The sequence below is a fragment of the Camelus ferus genome, chromosome 14 (assembly GCF_009834535.1).
Source record: "Camelus ferus isolate YT-003-E chromosome 14, BCGSAC_Cfer_1.0, whole genome shotgun sequence".
In the NCBI taxonomy this organism is placed as follows: domain Eukaryota; kingdom Metazoa; phylum Chordata; class Mammalia; order Artiodactyla; family Camelidae; genus Camelus; species Camelus ferus.
This window is the reverse complement of record NC_045709.1, coordinates 37284474-37303973: the sequence shown is the minus strand read 5'-3', so window position 1 is coordinate 37303973 and position 19500 is coordinate 37284474. Positions and strand designations below refer to the sequence as shown.

Sequence of the window (19500 nt, the reverse complement as noted above, 5' to 3'; positions counted from 1 at the left end):
CAACGTGAAGGCCAAGAAAAGGTTCAAGGCTGAATGGGCTGCGCCTTCAAATGCTGTGAAAAGTCATCAAAACGGGCGTGGAGTAGAGTCCAACACTGTTTTCTTTTCTCAGATCAAAACACATTACTCCTTATCCTCAGATTTTTAGGTCAATTCACTTTGCACCTGGGTATCATTTTTTTCCCGTCTTGTCCAGACTCAGTCTTGATCACCCGGCCATTTTTGCCAGGTGGGTGGCCTCAGTCTCAGCAAAGGAAACAAAAAGGCCCAAAAGTCCAAAGTATAACGTAAGGAGACAAAACACAGGAGAGATTCTGGGAACAGGAAGCGCCACAGACAACCTCTCTCACTAAAGTGAATATTACACGGGGTGGGGGGAGATTAGCGACATTTTTGACAAGCAAACCTTAATGTGTTTCAGCCAATTATTTCAAAAGAACCACAGAAGTTAAGTGTGGGGATGGAGACCATAGCGCTGAGTTACTTCAGCCCAACAAAGGAGAATGTGATCCAACTATCTGGGGCCCCAAAAGCAAATGGGAAGCCTTGCTCAGGAACCCAATTTTCCAAATTTTTATTTAAGACCATCAAAATACAAAGCACACTGAACACAGGTTTTCCCAGGACGTGGGAAATAGTGATACATCCAGTTACAAACTTATTACAAAAAACTTATCACATGTTATAAATTGCATTAAAAATTGTTAAATTATGTTACAAGGTATGCTGCAACCTTATTACATGTTACAAAAAAAGTTTACAACAGAGAACAAAATGATGGCTAAAATTGGGATTGGAGCCTTTCCCAAACATGATAAGATGAATGAGCAAAAATAAAACTGTGTCACTATAAAACACTGAGCCTTGTAGAGACTAAATTGTAAGATTTTTCTAGATACTATTTTCCTGCAAATTTCCAAATTTTTTTTTATTTCTATACCACACAGCTGGGGCAGGGGGAGAAGGAAATAGCTCAGTGGTAGAGCTGCATGCTTAAAATGCATGAGGTCCTGAGTTCAATCCTCACTTCCTTCATTTAAGAAAAAAGAAAAAGAAAAGAAATAAACAGTAAAACAGACAATGGAAGAATCTCTTTGTCTTTCCATCACCGGAAACTTGTGAGGGGCAGGAGATCCAAAAGTGGGGGGCGGGGGGAGGCGCCCCACGGCGCCTGGGCCCCCATGGCACGCCAATTGGGCAGGAAGAACAGAAAAGCAAACCTTCTTTCAAAGCCTGAATGAGTAAGAAAGGAAAAAAGGTGTTTTTAAGTGGGAATTCATCTGGATTGATGCATCTAAGGCTCCAGGCTACCGTTCTCATAAGCTCTAAGCCCCTGTCGAGTTTAGAGCTGAGTCACCAGACGTTAGTAACACGATTTATCTGAACTACACCAACAGGGGAATTGACCCGTTCTTCTATAGCCCCCTTCTGTCTTGAGATCTACAGCAGAACTGAATGGGATTCTTCTAACATAAGAAGTCATTTTGCTGTGATTCGCCCAATAGTAACCTTCTCAGATCTTCATTCTGTCAATTCCAATTATTAAGTCCTCTAACCATATTATTCTCCATTTAAAAGTCCAATACAAGCCCTATTAAACATTAACTACATTTACAAAATTGCCTACATAAAGATAACTCTGTCTTTATGCAAATGTTTAAAGACATCTCAGAATGCTTAACAGTATTTCTATTCTGAAAGGATTTGAGAATAAACTCCCTTTCCCACTAACTTCTCCTCCCACTTTAAGTTATGTATTAAAAAAAAAAAAAGGCTCATAACAAGTATTACGTTGTTTTCACTCCTAAGGGCTTGAATGACAAATAAGACCTCACTATGATACCATGATCCCTCCCATTACAATTTAGAATAACAAATTTTAGAGCTAAGAACTTGCAAACTTATGATCAATTATAAAATTTAAAAACTTTATTTTCAAAGTCACAACAGAAATGGAACAGGGTATATAGAAGACAGCTGCACTGCCATATTTAGTGCAGCGTTATTGACAATAACCGGGATATGGAAGCAACCTAAATGCCTATCAACAGGTGAGTGAAAAAAGATGTGGTATGCATGGCTCTGTCTCTCTCTCACACACACAGTAAAATACTATTCAGCCATGAGAAAAAAGTAAATTCTGCCACTTGCAACAACATGGATGGACCTTGAAGACATTATGCTAAGAGAGATAAGTCAGATAAAGAAAGATAAATACTGTATAATAGCACTTATACGTAGAATCTTAAAAAATTAATAAACTCATAAAACCAGAGAGTAAAGTGGAAGTTACCAGGGGCAGGAGGGACAGGGGCAGCGAGAGAATAAGAGATGTTGTTTAAATGTCTATATTTGCAACTGGCAGACAAATAACTCCTGGAGACCTAATGCACAGTACAGTGGTTATAGACAACAAAACAATATTACAAATATTAAATTTGGTAACAGACTAGATCTTCATCACTCCTACCATGAGAATAATTATGTGGTGTGATAGGTGTTGGCTGACATTACAACAGCGATCCTACTGCAGTATAAACATATCAAATCAATGTCGTACACATTCCACTTATACACTGTTGTTTGACAAACATACCTTGTTAAAAAGTCAGTAACAAGGCATCAGTGAAAATGTCTCAAAAATGTAGGGACATAACAACAGGCTAAGGTGATCATCTCGTTTTCAGAACCAGTAACCTTTCCTACAGATGAAAAAGACCCATGTCCCACCCCCATTCTAGGACTAATTCCTTTTCAAATGCCAAGTCCCTGTGAAAATTGATTAAAGAAGCTCATGTAAAAACTGGATAAACAGAATGGGGACAGTGAAGACCAAAGAATTAAAATATTTCTCACTCTTATACTTGTAACTCAAATTACAGTTTATGTATCAACACACATACACACATACATACCCAGATACACGTCACCAGCTGTCACACACACACACACTGAAACACGGGTTTTAGGTGGAGTGTTGAGGTTGGGCGAATTTCTGAAACTACTTGTGATTACGATGATGTCCTCATGTCATAGGAAATCCTATGCTAAACATAATTTCACCCTGACCTAAAAAACAGCCGTTATTGTGTAAAATACTGTAACACATGAGAAAGGGTGACTTATCTTTAGAAAACGCTCAGGGAGAATACAGAATACAGTCTCTACCTTGCGCAAAATTCCCAGCACACTGGCACGTGGAGATGCTTCCTTGATGTTCATGGGTGTAATCTGTGTGCTGATGAATGATTTGGGGCAACCTGGTTCTTTAATTTTCAATTACAGGCATCATATCTCTGTGGTTCCCACATAAAAACCGACGGGGACAGTAACAAGAGCGTTGGACGAGACGGCAGAGAAGGACACGGGTCTGCTGTGCACAAGGTCTGCAGCCAGAGGAGATGGCAGCAGACTTCTTGTTACTCTGTTGCTATTACAGATGAAATGAGACAATGGAAGTGTCGGTACTGTAACAAGTTTTAAAATGTCAAATAAATTTATGATGTTGCTCTGAAATGACAAGATAAAGGGCAAGAGTCCAAATCATACTTCGGGCTGATGCTCAATTTGATAGGGAACTAGATTGTAGCTGCCAACAGACGAAACCTCTGTCATACAGCTCATCTCTGAAACATTAGACAGTGTATGGAAACGACTATCATAAAAATCCTCTGAAGTCCTTACCACCTATTTTTGGTTTTCTTTTACATCAAGTTGTTTTTAGCAAGTTCTGCAGGAAGATAGAATCACTGAATTTCAGAGAGAAAGGGTTCTCGGACATAATTGAGGGTGCATGCCAAGACTTCGGACAGGTAGGTGCTCCCTGCCCAACCAACACAGCTACCTGGCAGGCAGGTTAATGGAGTAAGTGCTCTTTGTCTTCACTAAGCTCTCTCCACCCACAGAGAAGCATTTTTGCATCTACCCGAATGCATCATACCAGCCAGTAAGTTGTGGAATTTAAATGGTTAGTTCATTAACACTATTTTGGCTATATGCATAGTAGAATTGTATCTGTTCTGTCGTATGTGTTAGCCTTTAACTGCATTAAAAATATCATCTACAGTTTATGAGAACTGGGAATCTCATTTTCATCGTAGGTTGTTTCAACCCCATTTTGAGCAAGAGGAAGTTTTAAAGTATCAGAATGCCCATCTGATAGAAATGCAGGAGGACTGCCTGGAATTAACTGGAGTGAACAAACCACGAAATGTCTCTGAAAACATCCCATGAATAAAATCTGAAGCCTCCACAATCTAAAACTGCCTTAGGTCAACTTTAACTTTCACTTGTGAAATTTGTCATTTTTCATGCTTTTTGAAAAAGGTGAATACATAGAAGTTCTACATTTTGACCAGCATTTTCTAAAAAATGGTAAGTTCCTGCTACTCTTAAGAAACACATCCACTTCCCTGGAATAATTCCAAGGTTCCATTGCAATGAAAATTATTTTATAAAATTTCCAACTGTCTTTCCTTAATTACAAAATAGACTTCTGTAATAAATTTCAGCCATATCATCTCCAAACAAAAAGTAAACCAGATGTCTTGTACTTATATGCAAAACTGAGCTCTTGCTGCAAAACCAAATTAAAATGAACTCAGGAATGAAGCTAAGCTCTGATGAAAACAAAAACAAGACCCAAACAAACAAACAAACAAACATGCTGTCAATTTTGTTTTGTGGCTTGTTAGTCTTGGTCATTTATCTGTTTTTCCTTGCATCAGGGAAAACAGACACACACTTCACCATGCCCAACCATTTTATAAAAATTAACATATTCATTTGGATTTTGCAGGGGGAAAAAAGGCAAAAAGAAGAATCCCTAAGATTTCATCATGTCACTTAGTCAAAAATAAATTAGGGGGAGGGTACAGAATGGGTGCCTAGCAAGCACAAAGTCCTGGGTTCAATCCCCAGTACTGCTATTAAAAAAATAAACCTGACCCCCACTCCTGCCAAAAAAAAAAAATAATAATAGTAATAAATCAATGGCAGCTATTTCCTAGACATTGCTTTAAATGCTTTATATATATACATATATTCTCTTAATTCTCACACACATGAAAACGACTGGGACTATTTCCAGACTATCACCCTCACTGTACCTGAGTTGAGGCAGATAGAGGTTAAATAACTTGACAAAGGTATGTTGGCAGGGCTGGGATTAACGTTCAGGTGGGTTGATTCCAAAGACTGTTTTCATTACCACAGGGCACCAAGGATCCCATATAACATAGTGGTTCAAAACCATCATTAGAAATAAAGAAAATGCATTCACTTTGGTGTTGGTCAAGTCACAGATCACTTTACTCGCTGGTTAATTTTCCAACTTTAAATTTCACACTTCTTTAACAGAATCCAATAATATGAATCTGATCCTGGTGTGACATCCTAACTCAAAGGAAGTCACACGCACACACACCCAACCCAGTATCCATGCCACTTAGGGTTACTACGCTGCAATCGAGAGGATCTTCATTGTGCCAGTGAAATGACGGGCACAGCTCTCCCAAAGTTCCACCGCCAGCAGATCTGAGACATCGCAGCACCTCCACCTCCACCCCAACTCCCTGTGCATGAATACATTTAAAACGTCTACTGATGACAACCAGAGGTCTCTCTTATGTCATCTAATTCTGACAAAAATGAATGTAAGAATCAAGGAGCGAGAAAAGAGAAGCTTCTATTATACTGAATGTTTACCTCCGAGTTACAAGGTACACATTTTCCTACCTAAAATTTCAAACCTTAATCTCATCTAGAAAAGTTGGCGACCTGGATATAGCAAGAATCAAGAGAAGACATATCTGAAGGCCAGGTCAATTAAGCATGAAACCCCTGTAGGGTCTCCTTTGTTAAAGATGTATTTAGAACATTTGGCATCAAGAGGAATGAAAAATTCTTCATGCAATTTTTAAAATTCCCTGATGTGTGTCTACAGACTTGACAATGTGTTAATAAATAGCACCTTATCTGATTGTACCATAAACCACCGACCGTCTGGATTACACAGGTGCTGCCTTTTATTACTCTATTTATGTCAACAAGTATTTATTTAATCTGGAAGTCAAGGAAGAACCATTTTCTAGTAACACTGATGACTCATCATTGTGAAATACATGTTTCTTTTCCTTCCATTTAGAGGATTATGTAAAGACTAATATTTAAAAGTTGGTACCAAGAGAAATACTTTGATCTGCAGTATCACCCGTTGGTGGAACTCATTAAGCCCTATTTGACTCCCTTTTCATTTTTATGCTGAGTAAAAAGGAAAATATAGAGAAGATTTATAGAAGGATGAGATATAATTTTAAGATGTTATTGCCATTTTATTCTCGAAAAAGTCAGAATAATAGATTTATAGTTCCCCCTAAAGGAAATAAATTTTATGAGCCCAAGCCAGTCTGACACCAACAGAAGAAAAAAGGAAAAAAAAAAATCTAAAAATGACTACATACCAGAAAGCAACCATTTCCATCTTAATCTATCTTTAAATATTTGAAGGTAATGAAAAAAATTAATCCATGATTCTGCCTCAAAGCACTGCTGATCTTGATATATGGAATTATTTATGTAAAAAAAATATATTTAAGGGCAAATCCACATATACTACAGGGTCTGTTCAAATATCTCTGTAGGACAGAAAGAAGTAGGTGCACTGTTTTCCTTACCACACCCTCAAAAATCTTTCTACTTTTTGATTATATTCCTCGATCATGCAGAGGGTAAGATCAGTCACTGAACCAACAGGACACATAGAAATAACCACTTGAAGTACAGAGAGAAACCATTAACTAATTATTGACTTAAACAGCCCCAAATTTTGGCTAAAAAAATCAACCAGAGCAGATACACTGGTTTCTACTGATGTATCAACAACCCAAGCTCTACACACGGCTTTCTCCCCACAGCAGACCCCGAGGCAGGATTCTCCTACCATGAGGAGCATGACTGTATTTGGAATAATGTCTGGATAAAGACTCTTAAACACATCACAAGCCTAAAATAGACTTTCCAGGTGTTCAAGAGATTGAAACATTTCCCCATGTGACACAATCTATTAAAATGCAAATGCAGAAAAGAAATGAAAGTGTTTCCAGAACAGAGCACCTGATTTTATGATAGCTTTCAATTTAACCACAGTATTTCAATAAACTTCCACTCAAAGTGTACTTTTGAAGCTTGATGTCTTTTTTCTAAGTATTAAAGAGTTTCTCCCTAAATGAGGGGGAAATTTCTAACAGATTAATCCTGGTTGCCAAGAATGGAATGAAAAGAACACTCAACAGATCATAGTTGATTTCGTGATAACACAACTTAGGCAGAAACTGTCATTGCCTACGTTCTACTCACTGTCAAAGCATTGGTAACACTTTTAAAAATCCCAAAGAGACGTGTGTGGGGATACTTACAAAGGGCAACACTGGAAGCACTGGCATCCCCCCTCTTTCCCTAATACACTTATCAAAGATGAGCTCTAGCGCCCAGTCCCTGAGGGGTCAGGAGAGCATGTGACAATGGTCAAGGGCCTGGTCTGCAGTGAGATTAGAGATGGTGATCTTTAGATAAAGAACCACTCACTTTTATTTCCTAAACTCCTCTCACACTCCCACTGGTGCAGTTTCATTTTGAAAATAACTTTTTAGTTGTTCGGTTTTTTTTAACTTTTGTGGGGGAGTTAAATTAGGTTTACTTATTTATTTTTTTTAAGAGGAGGTGCTGGGGATTAAACCAAGACCCCAGGCATGAAAATAATTCATTTTAAAGTTCCAGGAGAACTGCTTTGGAAATTTTTTGAAATCAAGGGGAAACACGTAATTGACTATGAAGCAGAAATAGACCATGGGGTTATGTTTTGTTTATACATGAACTGAGATCTCTAGTCTACAGCTGTATTAAATTCTCAATCTGTATCTTTTCTATATGCCCAACATAGGATATTGCCTCTAGTTTTTTGTTTGTTTCTTAAGAAACAATTCACTGCCTGCAGTTACTTAAGTTTCCAAATGCCTTGAAGACAGGAACTTTTTGTCCAAGCGTTTGGGGTCACAACTGACAACCAGAAGATGACCAATAAGTATCTGACTAGTGAAAAAGACCCCTCATCGTACTTGTTAGAAACCTGAGGCCAAGAGAAGTGAAGCAGCTGGCACAGCTCTTCCCAATCTATGTTCCAGCAGAACCAGGACATCACAACATCTCCACCTGTATCTCAAAACTCCCTATCCAATAATAGTTTTTAAATGCCTACCGATGTTTAAAATGGATGAGTTCTCCCTCTTTATTTCTTAAGGGCCCGTAGTTTATAAGGTAAAACTACCAGCTATCAAACATTTAACCCACATAAGTGCCAAGATGCATTTTCAATGCACAAGAAAACCCCAGGGGAAAAGTATTGGGTGTTTGACAGTTTCATTTCCTTGACTGACTGGCACTTGGAACCTTGCATAGTCAGGTTCCATGAACCACAGCCTCCAAAGAACCAATATGTTGGCTTTTCCTACATGCCATCACATACCAGAAACAAAGTCCACCATCAATAATCTACTACCAATTTTACTTTTAAAAATAAACTGTAAGGAAGAGGTCAATGTAATATAAACACAAGGAGTCAGAAAAAAATAGCTTTAAGTCTCTTTCAACACTGTGGAGTTTCATTATTCTTTGAAAACACGGCATGGAGAAATTAAAATACACTCCTGAAACCATCCCTTCTTCTATCCAGCCAGCAAGTACTTACTAATCAGCTACAGGCTGCCCAATCCTGGATCTGGAGGCTTTCGCAGTAACACAATAGATACTCTCCAGGAGGGCAGAGAACAGAAGGCTAAGAGAAGAGACAGGCAGTCAATGCATAATTACCTAAATTATAACTCACCTGCAATTGGGACAAGCACTACAAAGATGTGATTAAACACACAACGGAATTTTAAACTTTATGTGAAATAAAATATCAAGGCTCAATGTCATAAATATCTGGATTTTTTTTCCCTAGTATCTTCATGGCAGGAATAATAATGATGTTTAAAATGGGGGGGGGGGGGGGGCGCATGCAGAGGACAGAGTAACAGAAGGTGAAGGCTCCAATTAGAAAATGGAAATCAAACATTTGCCCCATGGTGTCAGAGGAGAGCTTCGCAATCAGATCTTTGAAAGACTTGGCTGTAAAGCAAAACCATGTGGGATTTCAATCCAGCAAATTCCCATGGACTCCCACCTATTGTTGGAAGGTTGTCCGGTTTTCAAATATACTTACCGACATTCATTATTCATGTTGAAACTGACCCAGAAGTACTCTTCTGGTTTCCCTTGAAACGGCTGTATAAAAGCAATGAACTATGTCATAAAGGTACTTCGATGTATTTTTCTGACCGTGACAAAAATCTATAAGGATGAAGTAATGGTATGTTTTTCTTGGGGGGTGGGGCACAGTATTTGAATTACACTTGGTCCTCCATATCCTTGTGTTCCATGTCCCTGGATTCAACCGAGCATTCATCAAAAATATTTGGGGGAAAAAATTCCATAAAGTTCCTATATATATCATTTAGGTATAAGTAATCCAGGGGCGACCTAAAGTCAATGGGAGGGTGTGCAAAGGTTATGTAAAGGATGTCAAGCATTCTCAGATTCTGGTATCCTCAAGGGTCCTGGAACCAAAGACCCGAGGATACCAAGGCATGACTGTACTAAAATTCACACATCCCATAAGGTAATGCCAAATTACTGAGCATCCGAACACCAGGAGCTGGGAGTCCTGAGCGCCAAAGACTGGCTCCAAGTCTGCTGAAGGCTGAGACAATATGGATATTAGAACGAAGTAGAGAACTTACATATATTATGACATATCATATGACTTAATACATACACTGCTGGGAAATTTAAAAATACAATTAAGTAAAATCATCCTTATAATTTCCTAAGACCCTACAATTGCCACTTTGAACAAGGCACAGTCTTCCCCAACCTCATCGTTTCAACATTTGGACAACCACAGGTACAGTGCTTTCTCTGTTACTAAGCTGTCTATATTTCCATGTATGACTAGTACAGAGGGAAAAAAATGAATAAGGAGTAATCAGAACATTTTAATAGATTAAAAATGTACACCAGAATGGTGTAATATTTACCAACTATAGACAAGGGCTGTAATAATCACCTTTATAGAGATTACTGACAAAATGACAAAAATAACCAAATACATCTAACTATGTAACTATTTAAACTCGTAACAAAGGCTTTTACAATACTATTAGCAGTAAATGAGCAACTCCAATAAAATATGACTTAATATCACCCTGATAAGAGCTTAAGTACATATAACCATTGTTATGTGAGAAACATTATTTTTAATATGTCACAACCCGACAGGACTTAATTACCACACCTACTTCAAACTATTAGCTGTTTCATTCAAACCTGGAAAAATAATATTTATGTGGCTATTGAGAATCATTATGATTGATGCCATCTTTTGTGTTACTGCCTTTACAGTCACTTGCATTTGTTATTTTTAACAAGGAAAAATGAAAGGGGAAATGTGTGTTTTTGTTTTGCAACAAAGCTTTTCTGGTGATGACTAACTTCTTCCTTTGAACACAAAAAGCCTCTTTAACTAATGTACATATAAATATATTCTTTACAATGTGCACTAAGCAAAGAAAGGGAAGGGGAGGGCGGAGGGCTGTAGGACTTGAGCCAGCATTAAAAGCAACCTAGGCAAGATGAATACATGAAAGCTGTCAGGATAGTTGTTATTCTTACTCTCAATTTCTTACGGCGCATCTGCTCTGAAGGAAGAAAAAAAAAATCACAGTTTCTTTTAACCATATCCACAACAGATCTCACTTGAAAGGAAACATAGCGAGTGATTTGGCATGAATGGGCATATTACCAATTTTCCAGCATCACTACTGAATATTTATGTCGGTGACGAATGATGACACTGGTGAAATATTTTAACATGAAGCCTTGCCTTGTAAATCGTCTCAATGATGCTGTGTCAAAACAACACCTACCATAAATCAGAGGCTTCAGGACTGGTATTTCTTGTTCTAACATGCTACCTGCTCAGCAGAATCACTTGTGTGAACAGGCACAGATTAACGTGTGTTAAGCAGAGCCCTCTTACCTCCTAACTTATAGAGCTATAATTTCACAGGCCTATTATCGTCAAGGTAATTTTGACAGTGCTGAAATATTATACTTGTTAAAAATACGCATTTAGCACTAACCCCAGTGGTCATTTGCACTGAATAAACAGACGGGCATCCCTGCAATTATTATTCTTCGCTACTGATGACTCTTCTTTTCCAGCAAGGCAGTGCTCTGTTGACAACTGATTTTATAAATAGTACAGAGCAAGATGGGCATCCTGACAGTACAAAGAGCTCACCGTGTTGCTTTCAATTAACTTTCTTCTTCCCCGTGACATCATTACACACTTGCAGTGGAGGCTAAGAAGTCCCAGTCCACGTGCAAGAAACAGAACCACAGTTCACACCCTTACCACCTCGTCCTCGCCCCAGCGCTCAACTCCCACACATCGCACAGCCCAGTTTGGGGTGTTTTACATGTGTGAAATCTCCAGAGCCTCACTTCCCACTCAGTCAAATTGAATCTTCATCCTTAGTGCAATTCTAGATTTTTCATTAGGGAGGACACAAGAATATGTTTTCCCTTAAAGTAGAGGTCCTACCCTTCCTATTCTGCACCCCAACAGGCATAAGCACCCTCCACCAGAAAAATTAAAATGACCCCAAACAGTACATTTCTTAGGGGGAGGGTATAGCTCAAGTGGTAGAGCGCATGCTTAGCATGCACGAGGCCATGGGTTCAATCCCCAGTACCTCCTCCAAATATAAACAAACAAACCTACTTACCCCCCATTAAAAAAAAAAAAAAGAAAAGCAAAAAGTACATTTCTTTTTCTCTTCTTACAGTGCATTCTCTCTAACTTAATTTGATTTGTACAGGAAAATTAAGGATATAAATTTGTACCTTTTTTCCCCACTGTATGCATAAATAAGTGAACACACACACACTCTCAGCAGTGAAATCAGTAGTACGAACATGAACATACCGGCCCTGACCCAGTGAACTTTGCATTTCCCTGAGAGAATAAACACAGCAGGTCCCGGAACCCGGGGCTCGCTTTCTTAAGGCCAAATTAATAAATTGAAACCAAATAAACAAATATTTATCTGAAATACATTACAGTCCATGTACTCAGCCAAGTGTTATGTCACCATAATTAGGCAAGAACAAACAGGACAACTACCCTCCCATCTTCTCACCAAAAACAAAGGGTGACATTCTAGGGACTGGATGAGAGTAAATGGCTCCTGCTGACTCTGATGGTGTGCGAGAGAACGGAAGGCTGCGCTCACATTTCTCCTGAAACTCACATTGGACTCAGGCCCTACAAGCAACCATATTCAACCCTTCAGGAATTGAAAGGCATCCAGGCAAGACATCAGCAGCAGCCTATTGCAGTTACCCAGGGATAAAGGTGGCAATTAGCAAATCCAAATAACTTTGTTTAAAATGCTAGACATTCCAGGACAACACTTGGGAGTGATTCTTTAATAAAGAGGTTAATGGTTTAACGTAATAAACCAGGATAATGCTTTTAAAAGTCCCTATCAACACTACAAAATACAAAGCGATAAAAATAGAATTTCCAAGAAAGCGTTAAAATAAAAATAGGATGTTGGCAATAAGGTACATTATATCCTTACATTATATCCCTGAAATAATGTAGATCATGCTGCCCTCTTGTGCCAGATATAGTCAGTAAAACAACAACTTGGATTTAAAATAGAATTCACCTGTGAATTTCTAAAAGATTTACTGTTGACCTGGAATTTGTGTCACCCATGTATTAAGATCTGATAGAAGTGATCAGGGTTCTGGTGTTAGAAAACAAAGGTTGATTAGGAGCAGGTAGACGCGGCCAGAAGAACACAGACTACTATAACTGACCACCTTCAAAAAGGCAGACTCAACTCCTGCTGCAATCAAAACATGTAGGAAATGTCAGGGCTCCAGAAAATCTGCAATAAACATGCACAATATCACTACCAAAATACATCCATCAAAGGACAGAGCACAACAAAGATAAATCAATGAGAAAAAGGGAAGAAGGTAAAAAGGAGAAAAGAAACCTTGCTTTTGCCATTCTAAGACCACACACTAGTTGATGAAAATTTTATCCAAAAAGTTTAAGATTTATCGGGTTATGAAACACCAGTAGGCAATATGGTATCACACTATATAAACAAACTAAGTAAACTTCATTTAACCATACATGGGTTCAAAATGAAGAGTAACTTAGCCACGGAGTTTGGAGAGACAGATCAGCTCTCCAGGAGGACTAAACTGCAAGCAGAGAAACTACCATTCAGGAGAAACATGCATTTTGCAACCTGACTCTGCCCTTCTGCTTCACAAGCATGTAAGTGAACTTGGGACTTCGGTAGGACAGCTGGCGTTTCAGGACCCTCCCCTGAAGGCCTGCTTCTCAGCATAAGTGTCAAGGGTCCCACAGTGATTAGCAAAATGCAGGAGGACCTGGGACGAAAGATGAGAAGGGAAAACAGCATGTCTACCTCTCTACTGTAGACAGGAATTTTTTGTAATTATATAACCATTCGAGTCTGCAGTCAATTAATATTGATGATGAGGCGTAATCATTCCTATGGCTTGTTTTTCCCACTGTAAAAAATACAAAAATTTTTATCCAAATGGACATTTAACATCTCCCACATAAAGCCTGAAGTATACTTGATTTACAATGCTGTGACAGTTTCAGATGTACAGCACAGTAGTTCACTTATACATACATACGTGCATATATTTTCTTTTCAGGTTCCCCCCCCCCGCCCCCCAAAAATGAATGTTTTAAATCTACCATTGAAAGAGTAAATAATTCATGACCCCTAAACGTTTTAGGCAAACTGGACTTATCTTTAGAGTACTTATTTGGGCTTCTATTTTCTTGAAGGAATGAATTTCTGCTAATAGATCTAGGACGGGGGAGACAAGATAAACTCTGGTGTGCTTGCTGCTCAAACATTAGTGACCTTGAAGATTTAAACTTTGCCCCAAATCCTTGAATAATAAATACATCAACGTCTGGAGAAGCCTTGAGGTCTTGAATATGAAAAGCCTGGTTAACCGTGGTCACCAGCATTCAGAGGCTGTGATAACAGAAATTCAGGCCCACTTAATGCTCCCATCTTTAGGACTGCAGCTTTCAGATTACCAGCAAAATGCAGCAACCTCATAGTATGTAATAAGACGGAATGTGTGGGCCTCTGCAGTCCACCATCCTGCGCTCCACTCGGTGCCCAGACTAAACAACACGTGTTGAATAAATTCCTACAAGCCAGTCACATTTAATCTTCACAGAGGAATTAAGTAACCAGCACGTGGGTATAAATGTAACTATAACCAGGCGTTACCATGAGTAACTAAGAGCGGGGTGAACCCAGACAGGTGGCTCGAGAGTCCCTACCTCTAGCCATGACAGCACCCTGCCCTGAGATCTGCCAGCTCAGCACCGCCCGCCACTTCAGTCACAGGGCGACTGAGGGCCAGGCCAAGGCCACCCCGAGCTCTCTCCAGCCCAGCGCCCTGTCTCAACAGGTCCTGTCAATCACCACCTGAAAGACAAGCCCGCCCTGGGCCTCACCACAAGTCTAAACAACTGAACAGAGCCGGCATGTAGGCTGATGAACTAACTCTTCATAGAAATCCAGGTCAGGAGGCTACCTTCCACGACAAGATATGTCAAAGGCCTCAAGGAGGAATCAACCACTGGAAAACCTTCAGGTGCACTCAGATCGAGAAACTTACTACTCAAGGTCCACCTGCCAAGTACCACAAAGCCTCTTCTACGGAATCAAAAGTGCACAATATAACTTTATTCAAGAGGATGTTTACATTTCACCCAGCTTGGGTCTTTAGTAATTTTTTGTTACCATTTTACTTAAATCTTATAGTCGGGGCACATGCCAAGAATCTATGTTTCCAGAAATGCATGGGCAATGAAAGAAACACAGTCCATCTTGAGTAGGGAGATTCCTTGCAAGAAGGTCCTTCCTAGAGGACAACCTAGCTTAATGCTATGTAATACAGCCCATATTTTAGCAATGACATTTAACCACATTTGCATCAAATGCAGGATGTTTCATAAGCCACACAACTAATTAATTCCTAAATCATTCTGCAACATTAATGTTCATTTATCTTTACACACACGTAACTTGGAATAAAAGCTTAAATGCTCCTGTATTCAGATTTTCTCTGGTAGGAGAAAAATATCAGTGAAGCTTTTGGTAGAAAATGAATCAACACAAACAGTGATTTTCTTCCAACCATCTCCTCCATTTTCAAATACCAAAAACTAATCAGGGTCTAAGTGTATGTTAAAACATATTTACTGAGAAACTTTGTATCTGACTTACCTATTGGATTTCTATCGAAGAACAACACCGGAGCTCTCAGAATGGACTCGAACATTTTGTTGTGCAAAGTTTGTGAAGAACTAACTAGGACGTAGAAAACCAACAGAGATCTGGCCAGGCCAAAAAGGACGGTAGCGACAGTTAAACCTGAAACAAAGAAGTGTTACTCAGACAACACAAGATCTCTGACCTTTCTTCAGTGATGCTAGGACACGTCAGGTAGTTTATGAAGCTATTATGCAGTTCATTCCATAAAGCAACCGGATTCTATCAGAATGCAATGTATTCACAAGATACATTTAAAAAGAAAAATATAAAATCACTTATCTTCAATTTCAAGTTCTACTAAAAACTCAGAAAAGGATAATTATAAAAAGTAAATCTTCCCTTCGAATTTCAAATCTGGCTATTTACAACGTGTTTCATAATCTAAAAGTGAGGTGTGCTTTGTGAACAGCATGTGAATTAGTGGGGAACAGGAGAAATGATTTACTACCATTTCCGTGTAGACAAAGCCCAAGTCCCTTTAACGAATATAAAAATATCCCATTAATTTGCAAGCAGATAATCTAATCTTAACTGAATCACAAGAAAACACAACTTATATTTTGACATAATTAATCTAAATGAGCAACTCACTTCTGTTTTATATGCACAAAACATTCCTAAATGAACATAATCATTAAAACTACATTTTGTTGATGACATAAATGAGTACCTACTGTATACATAAAACTTAAAATAACCCACGTAACGTTTCTTGAACTCACGCTGCTAAACACAGTGGATATAACTTCTATAATAAATATTCCATCAGGTACTGCTCTCCCCTGCATCACTGTTAATTAAATTCAGAAAGTTGTTCAAATGCCTCAGTTCCATCAACAGGCATTTCCCCTTACCCCGCCATCCTATATGAATGTGTAACAGAATCCCTTCCTTCTTCCTCTCAGTCCCATCTGGTCCACCCATCAGAAGGGGCACAGCTAACAGATTTAGGTACTGTAGCAAGTAATCAACAAAATAAACACCAGATTTCAGTGAGTGAGTTCTTAAAATGATATAACTCACTTTGTCTTTAGGAAAGAGGAGAGTTCCTGTGGGAATATTTAAAATTTTAGATGAGGATTTCCTTTAAAAAGTATGTAACACCACATATACTCTAAGCACTCCTATGAAAACAGAGAGCCAGGTTAATATTAGCCTGGCAAGCCAGATGTTAATCACACCGATCGGGATGCGGTAACATTGCGATCTCAAAATAAGAATCCCAATTCCCAGACACTGGGATTCTCCCTGCTTAGCTTCTGTCCTAGGTAGGTAGTGAAGCCCAAGAGACGAGCAGTGTGGGACGGGGCGCTCTGCACACCTGCGAGGGAATAATGCTTTTCATATGGGGCTCTTGCTGCCAGAGGATTTCAACCAAGTTCAATAAAAGCCAAGGTTTATTCAGACAGAATTGGAACAATCCGAAACACAGGGTGGGGATCCGTTTCTAATCCCCTTGCCCATCCATATAATGATAGAAGATTTAGCTAAAGCAACCTATTAGAATAGACAATAGCCACATATTTCCAGTGGCTGGTTTTCTGAACACTCAATCCTGGTTTAACTTCCAAAATCCAGTACAGAGCAAATTAAGAGTCTTCATTCACCCTCTTTCTTCTAGTAGATTTTAAAAATAATTATTCTAATTAATTCACCAAGTAAATGCGACTAAGACTCTTACTCTGCTAAGACATCACTGAATTACTCCTGGAAGCCCTAGTTGCTCACACAGGCTTGCTGTAAGCACCTCAGACTAGCATGTAAGAAACCAGATGATTCAACTGTACCTGAATAAATCCCCAAGTACCAGTTCAGATCAAGCTTCTCAGTTTCGTTTCCTTTTCCATTTACAGTGATGTTCAGGGCTCCTTGTTGATTCGCCCTATGGAACAGGAAAAGAAAATATGCTATAGATGGGAACCGAGATAAATACTTTTTAAAAATTTTAACCTCAATTTGGAAGACGTGTTTTATCCTGGAAAGTGGTTCTCAGCTCACAGGGCTCTGTCCCTCTACCTTATAAAAATGCAAACTAATCATGACTTTTGGATCCCCAAATCATCTGTAAAGATGCTGCAAAGGGTCAGACATCAGGAGGAGAGACCAGGGGAGGGTCACACTCCACGAGCAGAACTTGAATTTTTTTTCAGGGAAACTATGTGAGGATCAGAAGAGGAAGCTGAACAAGCCCCACGTCTCCCCTAACTGCGAGGGAAAATGATGCTTTCTGTAGGTTTCACACCACTTTGGGTCCAGGAATCACTCACCAGTATGAGAGCCACCAATCCTGAAGGATATAGGAAGCCTAGAACAGGGAAACAACAATCAATCAATCACTGACTGACATCCCCGACCCCCTCAGACTCCCACTCAAGAGCCTGGGGGATGCAAAGGCTCCGCCAGAAAACAGAGGCGGTCCCTCCGGCTCAGGTCTGCGCCAAGCCCCACGTCCCAGATAAATGCAGGGAAGGGGAGTGCATATGACACTTTAAAATCTTTTTTAAAAGACATCCTTTTTTTCCTCGAAAATCTGTCCTGCTCATGAGACACCTGTACACGTCACTTCTTTTGCTCCCCACAGATCACGTGTTTCAGTGCAACTCAGGTGGGATGCAAAATGCAATAATATTATAAATGTTGGGTTTTTTTCCCAAAGGAAAAAAACCTTGAGGGGTACTATAATGGTCGGTTTTATGCATCAGCTTGGCCAGGCCAGTCTCTAGGGATTGAATCAAAAACCAAAATATTGCTGTGAAGGTATTTTGTACATGTGGTTCATGTCTGTTATCGGACTTCAGCACAGGAGATTAGCCACAATAATGTGGTGGGCCTCGCCCCGTTAGGCGAAGGCCCTAACAGCAAAGTCTGAGGCTTCCGGGAGAAGGAAGAAATTTGGCCTCAGAACTACACTGTCAGCCCCTGCCTGAGATTCCAGCCTACAGGACTGCCTTTTAGATTTCAAATTCACTCAGCGGGATCCTTCAATCTCATGAGCCAATTTTTTGAAATGTATCTCTTAATATTAAAAATAACAACAAAATTAAAACAGCATAAATAGTACTATAAATGTCAATCTTAGCACACAAATAAAAAAATAAATGTCCTATTTACCTGAGCTGCAATGTTTAGAAGAATAAGGAAAATGATGATAAACCAGTGTGCCCCAGCTGTGAAGTAATTCTTATAGGCCTTAAAACCAACTTTTCCTTCTGAACGGCTCTCCTCTGGCAGTGTAACTTGTATATCCTCAGTCTAGGAAGGAAATTGCAGTGAGACCAAATATTAAATAATGAACCCCCAAATTTCAAAACTACAACAATGCCCTCTATTGCAAAGCTGTGGGAGAACAGACACATCTCATACACTGATAGGAGTGCAAAATGGTCCATCTCTGATGGAGACGGTGTGGAAATACCCAGCCACATCATATATGCATGTGCCCCTGGACCCAACAATCCTACTTTTAGGAATCTATCAGAAATAAGGAAACATTATTGCTGCAAGGTTATTCATCAGTTGCATGACTTTGCTTAAAATAGAACAATATGATTTGCAGAACACATACAACATACCTGATATAAATTCTGTATTAAGGCAGAAGCTTGCTCCAAGATAATATACGAAATGGAGCTAATATACCCCTGTAGATTATTTCTGTCACTCAGTGGTGGAAACTATTTAATACACAATAAGGGCTCAAAATATTAGTAGTGTATAGTAAACTGAGTTCAAACAGCAATTTCAGCCGTTTGAATAAAGAGTGTTTGGATACCAAGGAAGAGCACAGGATCCGAATGTATTTGGCTCCTGAATTTCGGAGAGTGATTCTTGAGTTTGGAATGTGAGGGATTAAATCTGAATACATATCAGAGTCACCCAGGCTCCTGGGTTTGGACAGTGAGGGTTTGGATAGCGAGGAACACCTGTGCATGTTCTTAGGGGAGACCGAGTGCATTTCTGCAATTCTGTCTGGAGGGCT

The 19500-nt window shown here is 39.3% G+C and overlaps 1 protein-coding gene across 2 annotated transcripts in view; it reads right to left on the bottom strand.

The window, feature by feature from the left end:
* Positions 1–19500, bottom strand: part of ABCC4 (ATP binding cassette subfamily C member 4) — a 190059-nt gene that overhangs the window by 79196 nt on the left and 91363 nt on the right. For both annotated transcript variants that reach the window (XM_032496772.1, XM_032496773.1), the window contains 4 exons: positions 18633–18773; positions 17789–17826; positions 17309–17403; positions 15474–15620 (listed from right to left, as the gene is read on the bottom strand). In XM_032496772.1, the coding sequence (XP_032352663.1) occupies positions 15474–15620; positions 17309–17403; positions 17789–17826; positions 18633–18773 (421 nt within the window). The remainder of the gene's footprint in view (positions 1–15473; positions 15621–17308; positions 17404–17788; positions 17827–18632; positions 18774–19500) is intronic.